At 51.5% G+C, this 26,132-nt stretch overlaps 1 protein-coding gene across 2 annotated transcripts in view; it reads left to right on the forward strand.

Annotated features, from left to right (window-relative positions):
- The window catches only part of RBM19 (RNA binding motif protein 19), a 136,549-nt gene that overhangs the window by 43,186 nt on the left and 67,231 nt on the right, over window positions 1-26,132 (forward strand). For both annotated transcript variants that reach the window (XM_025889717.2, XM_025889718.2), the window contains exons 20-21: window positions 2-57; window positions 1,889-2,005. In XM_025889717.2, the coding sequence (XP_025745502.1) occupies window positions 2-57; window positions 1,889-2,005 (173 nt within the window). The remainder of the gene's footprint in view (window position 1; window positions 58-1,888; window positions 2,006-26,132) is intronic.

Raw genomic sequence — 26,132 nt, forward strand, 5'->3', positions numbered from 1 at the left:
GGGTCACGTCGTGGACAGCCACAAGCTGGAAGTGAGGATCTCCGAACGAGCCACCGAGTGAGTCTTCGGTGCCCCATCTTTGCTTTGACTGGGGCAGTCCCTTCTGCTCTGGTGCTGGTTCCCCAGCCCCTTGACATGACCCCCCCACCCAAACCCCTCACCATCTGGGACTCTTCCTAATGAAGCTGGTGTCCCATTTGCCAACTCTGAGGCCCATTTCTGTGAGGAACTGGGACTGCTCCAGTCCTTTGAGTAAATGCTTAACGCACATTTATTATTATCGAAGGAGCAAGAGTGGGAAAAACAAGCATGTCCTGCTCATCTTGGCGGTTTAAATAACCCAACAAAGAGTTGCAAGCCCAAAGTTGGGGCTTTGGGCGAATGAAAGAAGCAATAAAAACTTAGACATCCGCCTTTATAGGGCTTTCTTTCTCAAAGCTGGACAACAGAGCCCAGAGACAGCCTCCAGTTCGAAAGAGATTCAGTAGGCATTAGACATGGAGACAGACCTGTCTGCCCAGTGACCAGTTGCCTGAAGTGGTAGGGTTTTCTCTAAGAGTTTAGTTTTGTTCCTACCCTTCTACCCGCTCATACGTCTAAATGAGCTGATAACCCCCGGGGTGCTTTGAACAGTGCCCGGCATACAACGTGCCCAGTGTAAGGCTTTATTGTCATCGTCATGATCATCTACCTGCCTCAGGTGATGAAGTGACTGCCTCTAACAGTCCTAGGGCTGGTTTAAGGTATTTATTTGGTAGTTGTCAGCAAGTTGGTCATTTGTTGTGGTCTTTGAGCAGATGAGCTGCCAGTGGCCACTGCTTTTCCTTCCTTCTCTCACTGTTTTCAAACTACTCGTGAATCCAGCCCCAGGCTACCTCTGGTATTGTTTGCCCATCCCGGTCTGTGCCGTGTGAGCATCATTCGGGTGAAGGCGGCTTGGTACGGGACGGGTTCCTGAGCTATGATGGAACAGGGGGATTCCAGGCATTGGGCCCCACAGCTTTGGGTTCTAGTCCCAGAGCCGCGTGACCTTGGGTGGCTGACTTGGCCTGTGAAGTAAAATGTGCCCACTGGAGATTGTGTGTGAAGCGCATGGCACATGCTGTGCCCATGAGCACTCAGCCGGCGGTGGCAATCTTTCTTTTCCATACCCTATCTACAGGGTGTCAAGCTAAAGTCACCTTGCCGAGCTTTCAGTGCCCAGCCACTGTTGATTGAGTCGTCCTTTTATTCAACAAAAAATCAGAGAGAGCCCACTGTGTTCCAGATACTCTGCCCAGTTCCCAGGAATGGAGTTTCCTTGTGGTGCTCACATTCTGGGGCAGTGTATTTGGTAGAACCTTCTACAGTGGTGGGATTCTTCTCTAATGTTCTACATCTGTGCTGTCCAATATGGCAGCCACTTGCTACATGTGGCATTTGAACACTTGAAATGGGGGGAGTGCAGTGTATTATCTATTGGCTGCATAACAGAGTATCCCAAACCCAGCTTAAAACAGCAAACATTTATTATCCCATGGTGTCTGTGGGTCCGGAACTTGGGAGCAGCTTAGCAGGGTACTCTGTCTCCGGGTCTCTAGAGGTTACCATGATGATGCTGGCTAGGGCTGCAGTCTCATCTGAAGGCTCCCCAGGGACTAAAGGATCCTCTTCCAAGATGGCGCCCTCACAGGGCTGTTGGCAGAAGGCCTCAGTTCCTCACCACATTGGCCTCTCCCTGGATTGCATGAGGGTCTTTCATCTCTGCCTCATCCACAGCAACTCCTTGAATCCCTCACCTGCACAGAAGACCAGAGCGTCGGCTCTTGGAGGGAGGGCAGAGGAGTCCATGGAGGGCAGCAGCTGCCTACACCCTGAATAACCTGAACCCTTTCCCCCGACCGTCCAGGCCAGCTCTGACATCCACTCGGAAGAAACAAGTTCCCAGAAAGCAGACAACGTCAAAGATTCTGGTGCGCAACATCCCGTTCCAGGCTGACAGCCGGGAGATCCGTGAGCTCTTCAGGTGAGAGGCGCTGGTTTGGTCCAAGGGGCAGCGTGTGGGTGGGGAGCCTGCCAGAGTCTTGGAGAAGGCGGGCTTGGGGTCCGCTGATGGCTCCGCCGGAGGCCCAGTGGTCTTTCAGAGGTCATCTTTTGGCTGCCTTTGATTTATCTCCCTTGAACTCACGCACTGCTTTCCAGAGCAGTGTGCAGAAAAATCCCAAAGCAGCCAGGCCTCCTCCTCCTCCAGAGGTGAGACAAAAAGAAAGGGATGCTAATCTCCATCCCCACCCACAGCAGGATGGGGCAGGAGCCCACGTGGCTGACGCTCAGCTCTACCCACCATCTGCCTGAAATTCTTCCACCCAAGGCACTCCTCTGGTCTAAGCCAATGGTTCTTCTCCTTCTTAGTATTTTCGAGTCACTTGGTGACTCTTATAAACATACCTTTGCTCAGGCCTCACCCCCAGGGAGCTGGATTTTGTTGATCAGGGGCGGGGCCCAGCCATTGATATTTTGATCAGAGCTCCTCACGGGGGTTCGGGCTCTACTGACCAGCTGGAGTTGGGCACCGCTGTCTACATTGCTACTTACGGAGAAGCCATTTCGAAATAAGGATGAATCACCTGCATAGATCATGCCGTCCATAAGCAGATGCTAGCACGGGGTCAAAAATTCCAGGTTCTGGGACCTGGAAGAGCAGGCTTGGGGGCAGGGGGCACAGCTGGAAGGCCAGTTGTGAGGCCGTGCAGAAAGGGAGGTGTAATCAGACCAGTTTTCCCACATTTCGAAAGAGAAACCAGCAGTTGGATTTTTGGGGGGAATAAGTTGGCAACTAATTTACTTTCTGAAAATAAACATGGTATAGGACAAAGTCTCTGCCTGTGGCCAGATATAGCCCAAGAGCCACCACTTTGCAACCCCTGTGCTGATACATTACACTGTTGAGCTTTTGAGGTGAATGAGGTCCTGCCCAGAACCAAGCCCTGGATCAAACGTCTCTATGGAGGACATCGCAGGAAGATGTTTAAAGCCCAGGCCCTCCCCAGGCGAGTGCTGGGTGGTGCAGAGAGAGACCATCTAGCCCTCGGAATGTGACGGCAGATGGAATTAGCCCCGACCGAGCAGATCGTTGTGGGGCGCCCCCAGAACGTACAGCACCTGGCCCGCGGGATCGAGAGAGCTAGGTCCCCGTTAGAATTATCACTTAGCATCTTACTCATTAGGTCAACTTACCGATGTCAACTGTGGATGCAACATGCAAATCCTGTATTTTGGGGACCAGAAAGAAGTATCTTTGTATGCAGTCTGCCTCTCTGCACTCATTTGGTTTAAAGGATAGGGAGCCATTTATGGGATTTGCTTCAAAACTCGCCATCCCTCTCGCCTCTGTGCCCCATCGTCCACTGGTGTGCAGTTCATTAACAGGCGTGGCTAGCGGGAGCTGATGCAGACGCCTTCCCTGCCGGCTTCTAGTAGCTGAGCCTTAGCTGTGATCCCGGGTCCCCTGCGTGGCAGCAGCAGCAGCCTGGTGAGCTGGGGTCACAACCTAGGGGGGAGAGTTTTCCATTTCCCCACACGCAGGGAGACAAGTCAAGAGGAGTACGTGAGTGAGGCCGTTACAAGAGAGTCCGTATCCTCAGCCCCGTGTGCCTGCTTGTTTTCACATGCTTCTGCTTTTTAAAGAGAGTCCAATTTAAGAACTGCCAGATCAAAACGGGATTGCTGCAAACAGCACATGTTGATCAGGAAATAGTATCCCGCCGAAATGACAGTTCCACTTGCTTCCACAGTGTATTTAGGATGACACTTATCCAGGGAAACAAAAGACGCAGACAGAGAGGGAAAGCGCTTTGTTTGATCTCTTGTTTTATATTTATTTTGAGAAGACCGGGAATTAGTGTCCACCGAACGTAATTACGCGTGGCATCTCTTCTCCCTGCCATTGTTGTGATGGTGGTTTCCACCAGCCCTTGGAAATGAACGGAAAGCCAGTCTTCGAGGGCTCACCTTGCTTTGTTGTGTACTCGGGCTGGGGGTGGAGGCAGTCCCGAGCGGCGGGCAGCAGGGGTCGCTGTGAGCCTTCTCAGGGGGGGCTAAGCTGGTCCACTAAACCAAAGACCCGATTTCCAGACAAAGCCAGTGGCCGGCAAAGGTCAGAGCCAGGGGAGGATTTCAGGATTGAGGGGAGCCAGTCTGGTCCATTTCTCGCAGGCAGGTTTTGTAGGTTTGTCCTTCCAGGTATAATCAGAATCCCAGCTTCCTCTGATGGAGCGCTCGCCGTGTGTTGGGTCCTAGCTGTGGGTCTGCCGGTGCCATGTCTTCTCTTTAAGCTGTGCGGCCATGCTGCGGTGGAGGGATGCTATTCCCCGTTTTGCACCCAGAATGATGCTGGAGACCCGGGCACCGGAAGCATCCTGCCCGGGACCCCACAGCTGAGCCAGGGTTGGGAATTCAGTTGTCTGCCCCAGAGCTGTGGCTTGGAACCACTTCTCTCTGCAGCCTGCTGTCCTCCTCCCGGGTCTGGAAGGACACTGCCCCCAAGATCATGTCAGCGGAACCACTATCCCGTGAACGTATGGTTCGTACCGGCCATTGTGCTAGGTGTCGGGCATGCAGCCGTTGCAGGAGAGATGGGCTCCCCCCCTGAGGGCTTCACTGTCTGTGGGGGACCAGGGAGCAAAGCGACAGTGACAGTCAGACAGTGACACTCTCATGGTGTGCAAGAGTGAGTGTAGGGCCGTGGGAAAGCATGGTCAGGTTCTCAAGGGCATCCGCCAGGAGGTGGCAGCTCGCCCGCCCTCCCCAGCATCCTGGGGCCCTGCCCGTGGACTGGGGCGGCAGCTTCCCAGCCAAGGCGGCATTTGCCTGCGCCTTCCCTGGAGGCCAGCAGCCTTGCAGTCGGGCCTGCCCGCACCACACCGCAGCCCCTTGAGCCCAGCCGCGACGGGGCCCGAGAGGCGCTGCGGATCCACGTCCCTGCAGGGTTGTCGTCGGGGGCAATTCGAGCCCCGCCCTTTAGAAAAGTCAGAGTAGACACGGCAGTGGATTGGGAGGCAGCACTTCTCTGCCACCTCCCTTCTGGGCCTCAGTTTCCCCCGGCACAAAATAACAGTAGTAACACTACTGCCGGCATACGCTTGTAACGTACGATGAGGATGCAGTAAAACGTTAGTGTTTATCATCAAGTAAAGTCTTCCAGCCCATCCTGTGCCAGGCGCTGCTTTGCGTTAGTACAGGTCTGTTTCCCACAACAGCCCTGCGGAGGAGGGTTGCCTCCCTTTCCCAGGGAGAAAATCCGCTCCCCAGCCCAGATTCCCACCCCTGGGCCAGCCGCCGGTTCGCCCAGAGTCCAGCTCCCACGCTATGTGACTGCTTCGGGTGATTTTGCATGCGGAGCATTTAATACAGGGCCTGGTGTGGGGTAGGTAGTTGATAAACACTAGCTATGATTCTCGAACAGCACAAAACAGGTGGCAGCAGGCTTGGAACCAGGGCAGGGCTGACTCGACAGCCTATCTGACAGCAGTGCAGAGCCTCGACAGTCCTCTGGGGCATTTTCTCAGTGTTTCTCCTCCTTCTCTAAGTATGTCCCTCCTGCCCTGTGATCGTCTCCCCCTCCCGCTAGTTCTGGGCTGGAGAGGGTCAGTATTGGGGGACACAGGCCTCTCCACCCCAAAAAGGAAACACAGAAGACAAATGGGGATTCTCTGGAGTGTGCAAGTGTGTGCATGCATGCAGGGAGCAGACTCCTCACCCCACAGCCAGAGCAGGGGTGGAAATGACCCCCCGGCTCACCCTGCTGTGTGCACGGTCTTAAGCCAGTATCCGTTCCAGAAGAAGGGGGGACCAGCTTCCCCTCCTATCTGGGTTTGCTCTGGGGAAAGTGGGCATGTGTGTGGACCTCTGCATCTGGGGGATGCTTTGCCCACCTCCATTGGAAAGCCTGCATTTGAAGGTCCCTGGGACAGAGGGTGGTGTAGAGAACAGCCCTACAGATGGAGCCTAAATCTGTACCCCACCTGAAGCTTGTGCATTCAGACACCCCCTCCACCCAATCCTTATGCACAAGCGCGAGTGCAGAGCCAAGGCATTTGATGGACAGGTCTTGTTCCCACCCAGGTTTCAAGGGCTGGCCCCGAGATGGCACAGACGCCTTGGGAACGGGGTGGCTAATGCTCTCGGCACTCAGGCGGTGTTAGGCAGCAGGCTCACCACATCCCACGTGTGAGAGCTGCTTGCCCACCTCCTAGAGGAGGAACCTGGGGCCCCGAGAGGTACAGGGCTGCACCTAGAAGGACCCTCGGCTTTGCCTGTTTCTCTTGTACCCCATGGGCAGCCTTGGTTTGGGCTGCTCAGTTCCTGAAAGGCAGTGATCCTCCAGGAAGGAGGTTCTGCCAACAGGGCTGGCTTTGTGAGCGTGTGACCGTGTGGCCCCCTGAGGCCCCATGCTTGCTTCAGTGCTCTCTTGTCACCGTCCTGAAATTCTTACTGTTTGGACGAGAGGCCCTAAGTTTTCGTTTCACACTGGACCCTGCAAATGACATAGCCCAGTCCTGCCTGCAAGCCCCTGGAATGGTGCCTGGCACACAGGAAGACGGTTCGTGCCCGCTGGAATTAGCGATTTTAAAATAGTCCTTCAGCTCACCCCCAGCCAACATGGCTGGGCCTATCCTAGTCTCTCAAAACTCCCAGCCCACCTCCCAGCCACCCTTGGAGAGCCGTCCCTGTGGTAGTTTAGTGTCCCTTACCCACCCACCCCCACCCCCACCCCCAGACTGTAATCTCGGACACTTAGGTCGCTGCTCTGTCCACAGGTCCCTGGTACACAGAGGGTGCTCAATAAGTGTTTGCTAAGCACACAGGTACACTCTGCACCCTTGCTTATGGAATCCTAATAAAAACAGGAGGTGCGAGGCACAGAGAGGCCAGGGAGTCTGCCCGGGGCCACACAGCTCCGCAGGGGCACCACCTGTTCTCTCTCACTCTGGAGACCCACCACCTCTGTGAGACTGTGCACAAGGGTCCGGGGCGTTAGGTGGAAGGTGCCTCAGGGGAGCCAGGGCAGCGGCTGTGGGCTACAGACGGGGGAGCTTTCCATCTTTTTCATCAGACCCTCCTCCCAGCCCCCCCCCCTTTCTCTCTCTCTCTTTTTTTTTTTTTAGTTATTCTGGCCCTCAGAGGTGTGAACCACCTGCCAGGGGTGTGAATGGGTGAGCTCCCGACAGGTGTCTAGAGGCCTTAATTACACAGCGTGCATCTCCTGTTCCCAGTGCCCCTGTTGTGCCTGCTTTGTGGACAATGTCCGTTGTCCCTGGCCTCTCTCCTCCTCATTTCCTCTCACAGTGACCGTGACCATGGAGGGAGGGCCGAGCATAGCCTGCCTGCCAAGTTCCCCTCAGTGCCCCCTGCCTTGTTCGCCTCGCCCGAGTGTGGGGTCACTGCCTGCTTAACTCCTGGTTGTCAGCGGTACTTTTCCAAAAGCTAGGAGCTAGGAGCCCTGGTAGCTGCTCTCTGCGGAGGCCCGGGGCTGATGGGGCCACTTCCTCCTCGCCAGGCTCTGCAGGGGAGAAGCACCGCAAAAAGCAGCCTTGGGCAGCCCAGAAGGACCATTCGAGAAGGGGTGTGGGGGTGGGGGAGAGAAACCCCTCAGCCACGTTCTACAAGGGGTGGGGTCAGGAGGCTGTCCCTCCCCGCATAGGTCATCCCCCCACATGCGCCCCTACAGGGAGCCCCCAGATGGAGGCCACCACACCCTGCAGCCACACGGGGCCACCCTCATTCAGTGCTGTGCTGGCCAGCTGCTCTCCCACCACAGCAGAGTCGAGTAGCTGCGTCTGAGACCAGCTGACCCGTAAGCCCATAAAATACGGACGGTCTGTCCCTTTATGGGGTACATTTGCTGATCCCTGGACTGAGTTAGACGTAGTGCTCGAATGGAGCCAGGGCACGTCCTAGGGGTTTTTGGCATTGTCTTCTAGATGCATTACCCAGATACGGTAATGTTTTCTCTCCCTTTTTATAAAACATACAGACCTTACAGGTAAAGCTGTCGCCCCGTTGACCCCCGTTGAGCTGTGAGATGTGAGGCCCCGCTCAGAGTTGCTGTGTTCACCTTGGCAGGCCCCTTCCCCCCACTCCGACCTGTTTTCTCATCGGGGACGTCCCTGCTCCTCCTGCTTTGCTAAGGTCTTTATTTGTTTTAAGAGCCTTTTTTAGAGCAGTTTTAGGGTCATGGCACAATTGGGAGGAAGGTACGTAGTGTCCGTACACCCCCTGCCTCCCCATACACAGCCTCCCCATTATCCGCATCCCCACTAGAGTGGGACGTGGGTTACATTCAGCACACCCACACTGATGGGTCACTGTCAGCCAGAGTCTGCAGTGTGCATGAGGGTGCGTTCTTGCTGGTGTCTATTCAGCGCGTTTGGACAAATGTGTAATGACATGTACCCATCATGATAGTATCCTATAAAGTGTTTTTGCTGCCCTAAAAGTCCTCTGAGCTCCGCCCATGCATCCCTCCCTTCCCCTTTGCTGAGGTTTTAAAGGATGGTATGAATGCATTCATTCATTCTCAGCTGAGCTGGGGGCAGCAGTCAGTGAATTCAGGGCCCACCCAAACTCAGTATGACCTCACCTTACCTCGATCACATCTGCAAAGACCTGATTTCCAGGAAGATCCCATGCATAAGCTTTGGCGGACATGAATTTGGGGGACACGTCTCACCCAGGACCGGGTGTCTTAGAGGGGGCGGTCAGGGGAGGCTTCTCTGAGGAAGGGATTATAGTGGGGACCTGAGGGCGTGAAGGAGTGAGCTGCCTACAGGTCAGGGGGGCGGGGAGGTCCTGCAGCGGGTGCCGCGCGCTGAGGTGGGAATGACCTTGGCCCCCCGGGAATGGGTGTGGGGAGCAGGAGCAGGACAGCACTGAATGAGACGAGTGGACAGGGGCACAGGCTTGTGGGCCACGAGGAGGGCTTTGGGTGGTTTTGAAACTTGTTATTCAGGTGTGACTAGCACCCAGCCCAAGAAACAGAATATTCCCAGCCTGCCCTCTGCCTGGTGCCCCGTTCCCATCACTGCCCCCGACCTGCTCCCTGCCCACCACTCCCCTGACTTCTAAACGTGTGTATTTGCACGGGCAGGTTTTGTTCTTTATGTCAGTGGCATCATACTTTATATACTTTTTGGCTTCTGGTCTCTCTGCTCAGCATCTTTTGTTGTGAGATGCTTCTGGGTTGTTGTGTTGTCATTGCGATTTGTTCATCCTCGGGGCTGTGTAGTATTCCATCGTGTGAGTATGTTGAAATGCATTTATCCATTTTACCGACGAGCACTTGGGTACTTTTCAGGGTTTGGGCTATTTCGAATATATAATGCTCCTGTGAATATTCTTGCGTGTGTCTTTTGGGGACCACATGCATGCGTCTCTGTAGGACTGGAATTGCTAGGTCATGGGGCGTGCATATTTCAGCTTTAGTAAATATCTCTATCAGGTTTCCAAAGAAACTCTGTCAGTTTGTACCTCCCTCTGGGCCTGAGCGTTCTGGTTGCCCCCTGGTCCTCGTCAACACTTGGTATGATCTGTCTTTTTTAGCCATTCTGCTATGTATATAACAGCATCATCATAGTGGTGGTTTTAATTTTTGTGCTTCCCTGGTGGCTTAAGGAAATCAAATGTTTTTTCATATGCTTATGAGCATGTAGTCTAGACTCTTGTGGAATGCCTGTTCAAGTCTTCTGCCCATTCTTTTAAAAATGGGGTTGTCTGATTTTTTCCTTATTACTTTTCCAATTACTTTCTGTATAAGTTTACACGTTCTGGATTCAAGTCCTGTGGTGGATGTGTGGTTGCAGCCCCTCCCTCTCCCATCCTGTGAGTATCTTAATGGTGTCCTCCCCATGGTGTCCTTTGATGAACAGAGGGCTCTTAATCTTAATGTTTGTCGCTTTTTTCCCTTCATAGTTCCCTTCATGTTTTTTGTGCCCTGTTTAAGCAATCCCTGCCTCCTCCAAGCTCATGAAGATAGTCTGCTTTCCTGTAAAAGCTTTTACCTTTCACACTGAGGTGGGCAGTCCCTCTGGAATTGATTTTTGTATATGGCGTGAGGTAGAGATCAAGATACTTCCCCACCCCACCCCCCATGGATAGTCAGTTAGCCCGACATCATTTATTGCGAAGGCCATTCTTTCCCCTCTGCTCCACAGTATTGATTTTGTCATAAATCAGGTGACTGTGTGTGTGAGGGTCTGCTTCTGGACTCTCTAATCTGTTCCTTGGGTCTATTTGTCTATCCCTGTGCCAATACACACCGTCTTAATTACCGTGGCTTTGTAAGAGCTTGATATCTGGTGTCTTTGTTCTTCCCCAAGACTGCCTTGACCGGTCCCGGCCCTTTGCTCTTCAGGCCTTTGTGTTTTATTGCGCAGCCACGAGAGGTTCTGAGTGGAGGGAGTGGTGGGTGACTTAACATTTGTAAAAGATCTTGAAAGAAGAGGGTCAGAGCGGGTGTGAGGAGACCCGCAAGGAGGTTTTTGCAGGCACCTGGGCCCAAGGCGATTGTGGTTTGGACCAGGTGTGGGCGGTGGAAGTGGGTGCCAGGTCGGTCTGGGGGTGCAGTTGCAGACTTCTGATTGATGACTTTACTGAGTCTCCTGCTATGGAGACAGCAATGGAGGATAGCTCCTATGTTTAGGGTCCTCGGCAACTAGCTGGATGATGTGCCAAGTTTGGGGGTGGGGCAGCACAAGGGAGATGTTGGCCCCTCTCCCTGTGCCCCCCCTTTCCTCACCCAGGATGCGTCACACATAACCGCCAGCCACCATGGTTGTGCAGAGTTGAGCTCAGCCGATCTGCGCATGCACACACGCGTGTTTGGGGGTACGGGTGAGCCTTCCTTCCGGGAACAGCTCCGGCTCATCCGCAGATGTCGGCTGCAGCATCAGCATTGCCGTACCCACATTCCTTCTCGGCACGTTCTCTGCTGCATGAGGGAGGCACTGTTGACGATACTCCCAGACATTTGCACAGCTCCTTGCCGGAGGGCCCTGCCAGGACCTGAAGTTCTCTGCTGCTTGTGATTTCATTCGTTCCTCCTGCGACCAGCCTCGGGAGCCGAAGCTGAGCACACAAGGCAGATGGCCGCCTGGCCATAAAACCCCAAGCAAGTTGCAAAGTCGGATTCACACTCCCCATCACTCCCTTTCTGTGCAGCCTCTCCCACTGCACATTCCAGGGATAAAGATGTGCCTTTTTAACCCTTTCCTGGACCCATCTGGCGCGTGTATTAAGTTCTTTCCATATGCCTGTCCTCGGCCGTCATCACTATGTGATTTTCTATGTCCGTGATGCTTATGAAGGCCAGTCTGCAAATACTTGACACGTGCTTCCCATGAGCTGAGCACTGTGCCAACTTCAAAGAGCCGGCCCTGCCCTCAGGATCGCTACCTTCAGAAAGATGATGACAGTTACACGGCCGTAACTAAAATTTGCCAAGGAATCAGTTCTTCCTCAAAGGGAATGTCCCAAAAACAGAAGGGAGCAGTCCTTGCCGAGCATCTTTTTATTTGGAAAAAAGATCTGTCATTACGAATGAACCCCAGGGCTCACAGCCAGCTGTGGGATGCAGTGCAACACAATCACCTGGTCCAAATCCCAGGTACCCCCCTCCCTCCATGGCATGGCAACATCTTGACTCCAGCTCTTAATATGGGCCTGCTTGGAGAACCCAAAGCTGGCCAGCCTTCACAGGTGATCCCTAGAGGAGACTGCTGATCCTCGCAGCAGATGTTACTGAGAGTTGGACCTCTGCTCAGAGCGAAAACAAGTGAAAATACGCACCCTTTGGAATGTCTAGAATAAAAAAAACAGGAGGAACAGAGAATGCTGACGAGGATGCAGAGAAACTGGTCCCATTCACACGTTGCTGGTGGGAATGTGAAATCGTACAGCAACTCGGGAAGAGAGAATAGGCACTTTCTTCCAAACTAAACATGCACTTACTGTGAGGCCCAGCAGTTGACTCTTGTGCATTGATGCCAGAGAAATGGAAAGTGAAGTTCATGTAAAAACCTGTACACATGCCCATCAGCTGATGAGTGGATAAACCAGATGGGGTCTGTGGAACGGTATCCTGCCATCAGTAGGAATGAATGCTGACACATCCCCTACCACGGATGGACCTTGAAAACATTATGCCTGAGAAAAGAAGCCAGTCCCCAAAGAGCACGTATTACATGATTCCATTTACATAAAATGTCCAGAATGGACAAATAGAGAAAGAAAGTAGATTAATGGTTACTTGCGGATCGGGAACGGGGTTGGGGAGGCGATCACTAAAGGACTTGGGGTTTCTTTCTAAGCTGGTGAAAATTTTCTGCAGTCATGGTGATGATTCACAACTCTGTGAATATACTAGAAACTGTTGCATCATACACTCTAAGTAGTTGGATTGCATGGTGTGTGAATTGTATGTCACTAAAGCTACAAAGAAGGAAGGAAAAGAGGGACGGAGGAAGGAACCTGTATACAGAGGCACATAGCAGCTTTGTTCATTTTAGCTGAAACCCAGAAACCACCCAAATGTCTCCTTCAACGGGCGAATGGTTAAATGAGCCATGGTTGCTCCGTGCCACGGAACACTACGAAGCAATAAAAAGGGACAAACTGTTGGTACACCTAGCAACCCATTTGTGAAATCTCTGGAGCATTATGCCGAGTGGGAAAAGCAAATCTCCAAAAGGTAGACACTGCGTGATTCCATTCCTATAACATTCTTAAAATGACAAGATTAGAGAGATGGGGAGCATTAATTGGGGGTCAGGTAGGCAGAGAGAAAGAGGGTGGTGGTGTGTGTGAAAAGAAAGCACAGGGGATCCCTGCAGTGAACGTTCTGTATCTTGACTGGTCACGAATCTACAAGTGGTAAAATTGCATAGAACTAAATACATACACTCAAATGCGTGCATATAAAACTGGTGAGATCTGAGTAAGGTCCTTGATTGCATTAACGTCGATTTTCTGGTTGTGATATCATACTATTACGAGATGTTACCACTGGGGGAGACTGGGTGAAGGCTATAGAGGATCTCCCTGATTATTCCTTACAACTGCCTGTGAGTCTATAATTATCTTAGAATAAAAAGTTCTTTAAAAAACAAATATCCAAATCCATAAAGGATTACGAAAGGCCACACCCTACAGTGGTGAGTTGCTTGTCACCAGGGGCAAGCAAGTGAAGACTAAGGCAACTGTCTGTTAAGGGTGCTATAAAAGGGATTTCTGATGGAGTAAGAGGCCAGGCTCACTCCCTTCAAGACACTTGCACCCGAAATATTGTCAGCTTTAGCGTCCCTGGGGGGGTCAGAGAATGGAGAATCTTCTGGCCTTTGGGTCAGCTGCAGGTGGTCTGAGCCTTCGGTCAGAAGGAGATCAACATTCAGCAGACACACAGTTAATAGGTGTGGAGGGGGTGGGAATGAGGAAGAGAAACTATCCCAATTTGTATATACTATATAAACAGTATATATACTTTATCACTTAAATCTAAGCTAATGGAACCCAGGGAAATGAAGAGACTGGCCTCATATGTGTATTTGATCTCCTGGAATCTACTCCTATTTAGTAGGTTCGTGCATGAACCTGGTGCTGTAGGGAACATAGGAAAATATTAAGCGTCAGTTGTTTGCAGTGCAAGAAAACGGCAGTCCTGTGTCACTACCCCCTTCTCAGAGAGCTCAGAAACCAGCTCATCACTTCTTCAGGCTCCTGTCGATCTCTGTCCCTCCAGACACCGGGCCTGGCAGGCTGGGCACAAAGCCATGTTTCTCAGAGCATGCCCTTCGCCATTTAAGATCCCCAGGAGCACAGCCCCGAGGCGTTTGATGGGGATTGTGCGCTGGGTGAGACTCTCTACATTCGAGAGGCCCACTTTGCAGAAAATCTGTTTCAGACCCTTTGCTTCCCCTTTTTTAACTGTCCTGCTCTCTGCCTACCAGTATGTCCACCAGGGGATGGTCAGAGGCTGTCAAAGTTACTGCTGCTCAAACCAGGACAAAGCAGCGCTTGCTCGGATGAGATACTCTGGTTACCCGACTTCTCCTTTCTCGTGTTGTCCTTGTGCCGTGGTCATCAGAAGTCAGCTGTCCGCTTGGAAAGGAGCCAGTGTGATTTTCCAAGTGATCAGAACACTGGCCAGGGAGTCAGGAGACCTGAATTCTGGCCCAGCTCTGCCTTGAGCCCTTGAGGTCACCTTGGGCAGTGGCGTGACTTCTCAGAGTTTCCGTTTGTTGAATGAATCAGTGAAGGGGTCGGGCGAGGCCAGCCCAGGCTGACAGCTTCCTCCTTGCAAGCCGACACGAACCCGTTGGTCGTGGCTGCCTGGAGTCCTGTGTTGGAGGATGGCGAAGCTGTGTGGGCTCCGCAGGAAACGGCATTACAATTGATTAGTGATGTCTGCTGTGGACGCGGGAGCAGCCTCTGTGATATAGGTAAGCAGTGCAGGGATTCACCTAAGAATGTGGCATTAATCGCATATCACTGGAGCTTTTATGTTTCTGTCTGCCACACTGGCTGCTAGAGGCAGGCCCAGACCGGGACCCATGTGGAAGCCCGCTTCGTTTTCCTCTTTCAAAAAAGAGTAATAAATTCTGAGAGTCAAGAAGGGTTTTTTTCTCTTCTTGTTGTTTTCTTCCTTTGCAATTCCATAGATGTAGTCCTAAGTCGCAGCTGACATTTTCTTTCCCTCCGCACCTCGCCCGATTCCAGAGGAGGTGACAAAGGCCCAGACGGTGGGACGAGGCACCCTGGGGAGAGCACGCAGGTCCCGGGGGTGGGGGGAGAGGGGAGCATTGTGCGCCCTGATTCCTTCCCTGCAGCCTGCTCTAGCCTTGCTTTCACACCTCCTCTCTCCCCATTCCATTCAGGGCCTTTTCAGTTACAAGGTCTCCGTGCTTTGTCTGGGCTTGCCGGGAGAGCGGCAGTCAGTGGGCTCTTTGTTGCAGCCGATAATTGTGCTCTGTGTCTCCAGCATCCTGGGTGCTGAAAGGCAGTGGGAGCCCCGGGATATCTTGGGAGGCTTCTGAGCAGGAGCAGGTTCTGCCTGCTCACGTGACTCGGAGCCTTCTGTAGAAAAGGGAGGTCTCGACACACTGCTTTTTAGTTAAGAAATAACTCTCCGGTTTAGCAAATATTTACTGAGCATCTCTAATGAGCCAGGGACTGTGCCAGGTGCTGGGTTACAGAAACAAACGTGAACTCCAGGAGGGAAAGGGACTGTCTTCGTTTAGGGGGAAGTCGATGCTCGATGCACCATTAAAAACGAGGTCTTCCACGCCACCGGTCTGGTGGCGTCCCTAGGTGTCCAGGCCTATCTCTAGAGAAGGGTGAGGTTAACAGTGGTGTGTGGTTTGCTGTGAGGACAAGATCAAGGGTCTTGGGAAGGCACCTGGCCTTTCTCTGGCCCAGACACAGTGGTTCTATGTGGTGCCGAGGGCTCCCTGAGCACCCGCGTCCGCCGGCTGAGAGCCATGGCCTCGCCACCTAGTGTGGGGCTCTTGCCGTTCTGGTCCTCCCCAAGGCCACTCTGAAGTGAGGGGGGTGGTCTCTGAAAGGGTTTTCTACCTAAAGGAACAGTCTGTAAAATCACAGGCCGCGGCAGTATTTTCTTAACACTGTCTCATTTCTTGAGCAATGTACAAAGAGCCCTTTTGAAGAAAAATAAAATTCCTGGGGCCCTTCCCCCACAGGGGTGGTGGGAATGTTTTTATCATTATGTTACTTAACCATGTACAAATGTACCACGGAGAATAAACTGACAACTTATGCTTATGGTTCTCTTAGGACTATAAGACCAAAACATGTTTTCAAATTAAATACAAACAAAATTTAAAAACAATAAAATTCAAATTAACAACATTATTTTAGTGTGATGAATGATGTTGTTTTGCGGGAGCTAAAGTCAGAATGTGGGTTTTGATATTAGAAAGATGTAGCCCAGGGTCCAGATCTATAATCTGCTTTGGTGCCTTGACGTCAGCAAATACTAATGCAGAGAACACCTGTGTACATAAGTAAGTGCATGCAGAACGGGAATACTGACTCGAAGGTTCTACTTGCCAGTTCAGCAGAATCAGACCTCTGGCGTCTCTAAAGTTAGCCAGTCATCGAACACCCCTCTTAGCGCCGTGTTGCTTAGTGGTTCTGCAAAGCCGTCCTGATCACTTAAAAATAAAAGTTAGCATCGTAGTGTTATTGAAATTATCAATGAGTGGATAACCAATTACTTTCAAAATTGAGAACAGGAGAGCGTTTCATTGTTCACTCTGGCTAATCAATCTCTTGTTGCAAATTGGAACACGTGCAGACAGGTTCCACACGATACAGAGTCCACCATCATCCTGAGACAGGTCCTGGCTCCTCCATCCCAGGTCTTTGGAAATCATTGTGCCCACACCACTGGGTGCCAAGTCTCTTTAAGCACCATTCATATATGTATATTAACAGATTGTCTAAATACAAACCAAACATTTTTAAATTAGCCTGCAAAGTCGCTAAGCCTCCCCACAGCCCTGCCTCTACCGCCACATACATATACACACACATATGCCCAAATCTATCAGAGAGGCAGCAGACCTTATTTTGAGAAACTCCGTTCTATTAAGTAGGCTCTGACAAGAGCACAAATTTTCGGTCCACAATCCTTGTTGGGTCCACTTAGACCTCTAGATCTTTTTCTCTGCCGAGCCCACTTGTGGTTGAAATACTTACCACCAGTTTTTATGCAGTTTACACTGTTGGAGTTGATCATTTTGCTGCTTGGTTACCAAGGTTAAATGAAGCTTTTGGAGTTCTTTAGCATGTCCTGCCCATCTGAATTTGCTGGGGAAACAATGTGGGCAGAGGCCGTTTAAGGTGATCATAGAAGTCAAATCAAGAAGAGGCTGCTCAGTGAAGGGGCTGTTACAGCTGGAGGCTTTGTGCTAAACCTAACACCAGCTGTTAGCTTCATGATTTAGAGCATCAGCACTGTAGTCTGTGGGAGTGACTCTCTGTAGAATTGTGTAGTATTCAACCTGTGCCACTGAACAGGGCAGCCCTGGTTGTCTATCAGATCCAGATCAGTGTTCAAATGCTGGCTCCTCCATTACTGGCTCTCAGACTCAGATAAGTCACTCAAGTACCCTGAATCTCAGTATCTGCATCTGTAAGATGGGGACCATAGTACATACATGTCAGGGTCATTGGAAAGATTGAGATAATGAAAATAATGCAGTTAGCCCAGTACCTGGTTCCCAAACTGTGCACCGAGGCACCTTGGGGGTGCCCCCCAAGAACTCACAGGTACACTGTGGGCTATTTTAGATTTTTGAGAAGAATACAGTGACAGCTATCAGAGATGGTACCAGCTAATACTGTTGTCGCTGTAAGGTTAGACTTTGGAGTTGTCACAACCAGACTGCTAGGTATTCCTTTTGACCTAGAAATGCCATGCTAAAAGAACTGAGACGCCAAGAGCACTATGCATGAACCAAGAGAGTTTGGGGACCTGTGGCCTAGCATTCGGTGCAAACCAACACTGTGTATTCAGTGGAGGTTATTTTGTTATAACCAGAATGGCTGTGCGGGCCTCAGGGCCTCAAGATTCCATTTTGTTTCAGCTCTTCCTGCATTTCACTGTGGGGCCCAGGATTGGTATCTAGGGTTAGTAGGCTATTCTGCTTGCCCACCCCCCCCCACTTCTTCACCTCTGCTCGCTCGTAAAATGCAATTCAGAACATTGATTTCCCAGCTCCGATTTTGGAAGAACCCCAGGCTGCCCGCAGTCATCTCAAAGGGGTGTCACGAAGCGTCCAAAACATAAAAGTCTTAGAAGAAAATTAATTCACTTGCACGTCCATGCCTCGCAGTGTTCCTGGCAAGGTCCAGTGGCCGCGGTCTGGACCCAGGAGTCGGGAGGGGGCGGCGGGGGGGGGGGTGGGAAGGAGAGGGGGAAGTGGCTCCTCCCAGTCAGGGGCAGACCCTGGCTGCGCAGCCTGATTTTTGCAGAGGATGCCCCTGGCCTTGACTGCCCTAAGTCTTTGAAGTATACATGGCCTCCAGCTGAGAAATCCCCCTGAGCTCTCAGTAGCATCCTGTGTGTGCTGGGGCTGCCGCATCTGGAGAAGCAGGCTCGCCCCGCAAACCTTTGCACCAGGGCGAGCCACAGAGCACATACGCCCACCCAGGGCCCAGGGGTTTTCTGTGGGGGTAGGTTGGTTCGTTTTAATTTCCAGCCCCCTCTGGCCAGCAGGTGAATTGGGGTGCTCTTTAGCCTGCAGGTATTAAGTTAGACTTTGTAAGAATGCCAACATGGGGCCATCTTTGACTGGCAGAAAGAACGCTTTTACTTCGTTCAGCCTCATAGTAATTATTCATCCATTATTGGACCCTACCACACAACACGCGCATGCTCCCTCGTGCTCTGTCTCTCTATATATGTATATGTATGTATATACATATGTGGCTTATTTCATTTATGTATGGTTTACACATACATATGGTTTTCTGTATTAAAAAGTTATTGAAGTTTACTGACACAATTGACACAAGAATGTGTTGTCCTTGTTGAGAGACCTTTTCATCGACGGCCACCCCTGGTCAGGGCCACCCTCCTCCCCAAAGACATTCCTGTTACCCATTTGAGAACTCCCCTTCCAGAGCCTTCCTTTGTGCATTTCACACATCAGTGAACCTGTGGCCAACATGGGCAACTGTGTCGTGTGCATTTAGACAGAAATGGTGCCATGTTTTACGTATCACTAGGCTTTTCTTCCCCTTGTCTGAAAGGTATCTCAGTGATCTTTCTGGTTTTCTACGTATAGCTCTACTGGGCTCTTCTTAATGCCCCACGTTATCTCTTCCCTCCGAGGGAATCTTGCAGCCCATTTTACAGATGGGGAAAATGGAGTGCAGAGCAGGGAAAAAGTCACACAGCGGGCAAATGGCAAGGCCGCTTCTGACCCGCAGCCCAGGCTGGATTTTCTCCCACCAGCTGGCCTTCCCCCATTCCCGAAGCCCCAGCAGCCTGCCGTGTCCTTCTTTTCAAACTCATGTGTAGCTCCTTCTAACCCAACCAGAGCTGAGGGATGGGGCTTTCTGGCAGACCCAACATTCGGGTTAATGGAGAGTTACCATCGATACCATGGATGGCCAATTTCCAAGGAATTAGAATAGAATAAAATATACTTAACACTGGAACTCGGTGGAGTGTAATTGAATCTTTGACGATCCAGAAGGCGATTCAGGGCCTGCAGGGCCTCAGGTCATCATTACGAATATCAGTCATCACTGTGTGTGCTGGGCAGGAGCCTCAGTTAATGGGGCTTCCTGGCTGCTGGCCTAAGTGGCTCTCATTGTGCACGGCGTCCCCTGTGACAGGCCTTGTCCTCTGGCCAGAAGAGCAGGCTTGGGGAAGGGAACAGCTCTCGTCCAGGAACAGAAAGCCTGGGACCATCTGTGGGTGGGTGGCTGTCCCCCGTGAGCCTCTGTGACGCACTTTCAGCCAGAGCCTGAGCTCCGTGGTCAGACAGCGCCAGCTTTGAGTGCCAGCCCGGATCTTCCCTCGTCAGAGGGAGCAGGTGCACAGCGTCTTCCCTTCTTAGGAAGAGGATGCCCTGATTGCCACAGGGACTTCCGGGTCTCAGCACCTTATCTAGGAATCCGTAAAGTTGCCTTTGTATTTGTTTTTCTCGATTTGCAAGTAGATTCCTCGTCTGCTTCCAGAAGAATCGAGACTTCAGTTCAGTCAGTGCAGAAATTTCAGAAAGATGTCAGTTGGAAGAAAATTATATTATGACTCCCAGACTGAGGAGTACTTCAGTAATAGGGCACTAAACTTAAGTTGGAGCTCCCTAGCAATGAGAGCAAGAAGGGGAAAGAGCAGGAGTGCCTGCTAATTCTGAGTCTACCACCCAGCCCCCTAAAGAGATAGGGCTCCCCTGGAGGGTTCCCACAGTCTGGCAGGCTGAATTTAAGCCTCTGGTTCTCAGGCTGCAGAGAGCATACTCTGGCTGCATTCTACAGCCTAAAACCACAAGATTAACAGGGAGCATCCTCCTGCAGCATGTTGTACTCAGTGATACAGAAAAAATATATATATCTTTTTAAGTTTTTGCACAGATATGGCCTGGTTGTGCAGTAGAATGCAAAGTTTACATGAAATGTTAGAATAAGCACAGGACAACCACGAGGTACACTCACTGAGTCTTTAGAAGTGGGTGTTTATTCTCATCTGCCGTATGGGGTAAGGTGCGCTGCTGGGGAGTTTCGAGAAGTTTTGATTTAAGTACAAAGTGGAGAGAGGGATGCAGCAGTGGGGTTGGGTGAGGGGGAAGATGACGCCGGCTTGGACGAAGGGGAAGGTGCCAGCCGGCAGTGCCACGCCCCGCTCCGTGCATGAGCCCCATGCTACAGGGGTGTAGCGTGTTCCTCTAGAACTTTCTGCAACAACGGAACTATGCCCAGGGTGGTAGCCACTGAACTCTTGAAATGCAGTTTGCCCAACAGAGGGGCCGAATTTCGGTTTTATGTAATTTAACCCTAAAGAGCAAAATAAGCATTTTTTCCTTCTCGTTTTAAGTAGTCGCACGTGGCAGCAGCTGCCGTGTTGGGCAGCACAGTAGGAAAATGGTCCCATCCTTCCATCCAGTCACTCCGTTTCTAGAGTTTTATCCTCAAGAAATAATTGGAAATTTCAACAAACTTTCCACATGTAGGGGATTGTCCACAAAGCGTCGCTTATGACAGCAAAAATTTGGAAACACCGTTAACAACCAAAGGTGAGAGAGGATGGGTTCAGTAAATTATGGGTGGACCACCAGAAAGACACCAACAGTGCTTAGAAAGAACGTCACTGAGGGTGGAGTTGTTTTTGATCCAGCAATTCAAGGAAGGAAGCAAGAGTAGAAATAGCCTCGCATATGACTTCAGAGTAAACACACGTAGAAAAACAAAAGACTAGAAGGAAATGCACCAGAGTAACAGTGCATTGTTGGTGAGCTCACTGGTACTTATTACTTCCTCCTTTGTGTTACTGTGCATCTGGCCGATTGTCTACACTGAGCATGGAAATTGCTGTGGATTCAGAAGGAAAAGTATTTCTCCCAAGTAAGACAGCCGCCCATTGCTCTACCAGAGGTGCCAGGGAAGGAGGGCGTGGAGGGGGCTTCATGAAATACTCGGGTCTGACTCAAGGCCCAGCTCACCTCCCAAGCGGCTCAGCATTCTCTTCCCTCATCTCTGTTCAGGATGGACCCCGAAGCCAGCCCCTCTGAAAATCCGACTGCACTAAACAAAGCCAGGACGGTACGGCTCTCGTGGTGGTTTCGCCCAGCACTTCCTGGGACCTCGAAACTCTTTCGTAGACAGAAGTCCTTTGAATCTTTCTGCTCTTAGCGAGTCAAAGTTTTACTCTTTTAAAATTCTTCCTATTCAAAAGAAAAACCTCGTTGTGCAAAGACTCTGGGAAACGGAGCAGGGGCAGGTGCACGGTGCCCCCTGTCCCCACGACGCAGTGCCGTCCCCGTGACAGGCGCCTCCCCACATCGTCCTCTCAGCTGCCTATGCAGGCAGGCCGCTATGAATATCACCATTTCACAGATGAGGAGACAGCGGGTCAGAGAGGTTAAGTGCCTCGCCTGAGGTCTCATAGCTGGTTAAGTGGCAGAACCGAGACCCGAGCCTGAGTTCCAGTCTGTGTTCTCTCCCTGGCTCCGTACGTGAAGTTGGACGTAACCCCCAGATAGGCTTCTCACCTATTCATGGGATGCTGAGAGCTCTTGTCCTTCCGAGTGTAGCACTTAAAAGCCTTCTATAATGGCTCAGCTCACAGAGTAAGTTACACTGGGCTGATCCTTTCTTTATGGGAGTTTACAATTTAAAGTAGACACGGGCGCCACAGACAGGGTTATTCAGGATGTGCATTGTCACACACAAACGGAATAAGCTAAGTGTTTACCTGACACATGGACGGACAAATAAAGGCTTTCTGCAGGGAAATGAGTGCGAAGAGAGAAAGAGGCATGTGGAAGGGGTTTTAATCCCGGCAGCATGATTGCACTTCCCTGGGACAATTATACTCTGCCTACCTTGAATTTAAATAAAGTCCCTTTAACGGCTTGTTCGCAAAAGAGCTTTTCTTCCACCCCTGCCTGAGCCATCACCTCGGCTTCTCTTAATGTAGCCAAGCTCAACCCAGAACGGTTTAGAAAAGAAAAATCGGTGGGTTTTTAAGGGCCTCTAAACCTCTTGGAGCACAGTATGTGCCCTGGAATTTTCGGAGGCGTACCGCATCCTCAAGTAAATGGATGTCACAACCCCTGCCTCCCCTCCCGCCTGGACAGCCCCAGCCCTGCCTGGTGTTCCCAGGCCATGCCTTGACAAGCTGGGAGAGAGCCCAGGCAAGGGCCGAGACCCCAGCGACGGGGAAGGAAGTTTCAGATCTGCCTGCCTCTGAGCCCCTCTGAGCCCCTCCAATCCTGGGAAACACAGAGAAGTGCTGACCACACACTCCATACTCCCTGGGGTTTATTTGTGCTTTTCTAAACAAGTTGTGCTAATGTTGACTTCCCCATGGGAGAAACAGCCCAAGTTTTAGGGAAAGAGTTGGCTTGATGAATAAAAACAGAAAAACAGCCCAGGGGCTGGGCCAGGGATGGGTGCCATGTATCCTGGGCAGGAGTCCATGGTTCTCTCTCTCTCTCGGGCTGGGGCTCGCAGGGCAGCCTCCCCGGATTGGTGGACAGACTCATCCCCCTGGGTGTTTCTGCTCTGTGACTCCCATCAGCATGTCCGGCTGCATTTCCCACTGTGCAGCATCCCTTCGCGGTGGGAGGGAGTGGAGGAGGGGGGTGGATTTCGGAAGTCCTGAGGGTCCCCCTGTATGGGGAACGGAACGGGAGCAGTCGTCCACGTCCAGCAGGTTTGGTGGATTGTTTTAACCCGTCCCCACACCGTGGCCGGAGCTTAGCTGCAGCATCCCCGAGCACTGCCCGCCACGCCGGGGTGGGAGAGAGAGTGGCGTGTGGTGCATCCCCACGCAGGAAGAGCCACTCATTTGTATCTCATTTTCAAGTTATTATCAAGCTGCCGGTTGTGAGGCTGTTATGACAGCAACTGTCGGCAAGGTGCAAGCGGCTGCCATCACCTCCCATTGGCTGAAGACACTTATGGCAGTGCCTGAATACTCTTCAGGCCCTCCCGCCCCTGCAAGAGTGGGAGCCACGGGAGGCAAAGCAAACGCAGGAGCTGAGGACGGGGAGAACACCCCGGCCACTCCAGGCCCCCAGCTCAGCCCAGCTCAGCCCGCAGCGGGCCCCAGGATCATTAGCATCGTTCTGACTCCTGCTGGAGAACGCCACCGTAAAAGACTCAGATTGTGTCTCGTGCTTTATTTAATTTATTTTATTTTGGGCAGCAAAGGTTGGGGGGGGGGGGATGAGAGAGGATCCATCCAAACAACCATTTAGGCTTGTCAGAGTTCATTTATTCAATTAGTGAGGTTAGCACTCCCGGGCTCCCAGCTGCCAGGCAGCAAAGCCAGGGCGGATGCAGCCTGGGAGCGGGAGCTGGGGGAGGGCGGTGCCCATCGGAGAACGGGGCGCTCTGATCAATTATGGGTCTTTTTTTCTCCCCCACCCTGCTTGACTGAAGTGCAGAGGGATGCCTGTGATTTCCCTCCTTCCTTGAAGAGCCTTCTCTCTCCATAATATAAATTGCTCCACGTGTGTGTCTTTGCAAGCACTGTGCATCCAGGCAGGGGAATAAATATGCTTTGTATTCACTGCGTTTTACCTAAGCAGTTTAAAATTCATTCTTTTCTTTTCTTCTCTCTCTCTCTCTCTCTCTCTCTCTCTCTCTCTCTCTTTTTAAGTATTTAAAAAAAAAATGTCAGGAACACCAGAAAGCAGATGTTTTGTGATCAGGAAGCAAGCACACTTCTGCCTTAAATTGAGGACCCGTGGGGGTCGTCTCAAAAGCATAGTGACTGCAAGAGAATGTAATCTTTGTGTACCAGACAAGTGAGACCGTGTGTCATTCTTATTTCCTACGCAAAGAATTCCCAGGTCAACTTCACGATGGGGTCTCTCGCTTCAGGGTTGCCGAACCCTGCAATCAGACGTGGGGCTAAAAGGACTTCGGTGTTCCAGATGCGTACTCACCGCGTTCCTACTGGTTTTCCTTGCCCTTTGGTGCCAGGGAGCCAAAAAGAGCCACATTCTTGGGCTATATCTATTTACCTACAGCATTGGTGTTCAATCCGGGACACTTCTGCGTGTCAGGGGACATATGGCAATGTCTGGAGTCAGTTTTTGGTTGTCACAACATGGAGGGTGCTGCTGGCATGTGGTGGGTAGGGGCAGCGCTGCTGGTCGGCATCCTAGACGGCACAGAACAGCCCCCACCATGGGGAATCACATACCCCCTGTACCCTCCGGGTGTCAGTAGTGCTGAGGCTGGAGAACCCTGGGCTGTGGGGAGAGGGACCTGTTTGCGGAGGAAACAGCGGAGGAGCTGGGAGGGCCCCGGTGTTTCTAAATGGGGGTGCTCTGGCATGGGGGGGCACTGTCCTGCGCCTGTGGGGTATTTCACGTGTGTGGCCGCCACCCAGGAAATGCTAGTCGTGCTCCTCATCATTGTGACAACCAGAAACAGCTCCTACCCATTCCCAAAGGCCCTCTGGGCACCCGTGCCCCTTGAAGAACCACTGCCTTTAATGTTTGCCTTTAGTGATGACCGTGTGCTCAGTGCCAAGCTAAGGTCTCAAACATCCCTTCTGTTCCTCATCCCAGGAGATGTGTGTGTACTGCCAGGTCAGACGTAGGGAAGGGAGATGACGCTGAGAGAGGTGCCGTCCCTTGCTGGCAGCCAAGAAGCAGGGGGAGGCGGAATGGAAGCCCAGACCTGTCAGAGGCCAAAGTCTGAACCCCTCTGCTCATCCCTGAGCCTCTCAGAGCTTCAGTTGGCTCATCTGCTAAATGGGGGGAAAACAGTACCCATCCTTGCACCTCACCTCATGTTTTTCTTGAGACTCTTCAGAGAGAATGCACATAAAGTGGCTTTGAAAAAATACAGAGCACAACTGTGAGGAAATTGCAGTAATTATTATAGCTGCCAGGAGTCTAAAACCACGTGAACGGTGAACAGCATTCCTCATGAACCAGCACCATCCGCTGAGTCAGTGGCTGCTGGATTCCGCACTTAGAAGATCAGGTTTAAAGCCAGACTAGGTTTCGGCCGAAACGTACATAGTAGTCGCAAAGCAGTGTTAAATATCCTTTGAGTGATGTGACTAGTTGGCTTCTTGTTAGGCATTATGTCATTAAGCAGGTGGGTTATGTAACGGCACTCCAAAGGGAATGTCTTGAAAACATTGGGTCTTACAAAAAGCATCATGGGCATCATGGCAAAGGCCCCTGACTCAGAATCTCACTAGAGCAACCCCGGCTTGGTGGTGGATGACAGGGGGTTGGGCAACAAGTCAAGGGAACCAACCCCCAGGTCCTATCCAGTTCACCTTGGGGGGCTTTCAGAAAGTCAGAAAGACTGGACCAAACCCCAGCCAATTAAATCAGAACCTCTGGGTGCATTTGTTTAAACCCCCTCCTACCCCACACTGGTCCAGATCTGTAGCCAGGGGCAAGAATGGCTTGCCTAGATTAGAGGTTGGCAACCTTTTGCTGTAAAGGGCCAGAATAGGAAACATTTTCAGCTTTGTGGTCAGAGGGTCTCTGTCTCTGTGACTCCATCCACCCTGCCCTTGGAGTTGGAAAGCAGCTGGAGACAGTAAGTAAACAAGGGGGCAGGGCTGGTCCAATAAAGCTTTATTCTGGACACTGAAGTTGGAATGTCACATCAATTTCTTATGCCATGAAATATTATCCGTTTGATTTTTTTCTCGCCAACCATTTAAAAATGGGAAAGAAAACACAAAACATTCTGAGTGCATAGGCTGTCCAAAAACTGATGACGGGTCTAGAGGAACACTGAACTCTCTTCCAATGCAGACTTTCTAGAAGTCTCTAAGTAAATGGGCTTTCCTCTCCAAATCATACTGATTCACCCGGCCAGACACCTCTGTCCTTGGGCATGATGGTGGGCCTCCCTGCCCACAT

This window comes from Callorhinus ursinus, unplaced genomic scaffold (assembly GCF_003265705.2).
Source record: "Callorhinus ursinus isolate GAN/ISIS: 27379988/994484 unplaced genomic scaffold, GSC_fseal_2.0 scaffold41, whole genome shotgun sequence".
In the NCBI taxonomy this organism is placed as follows: domain Eukaryota; kingdom Metazoa; phylum Chordata; class Mammalia; order Carnivora; family Otariidae; genus Callorhinus; species Callorhinus ursinus.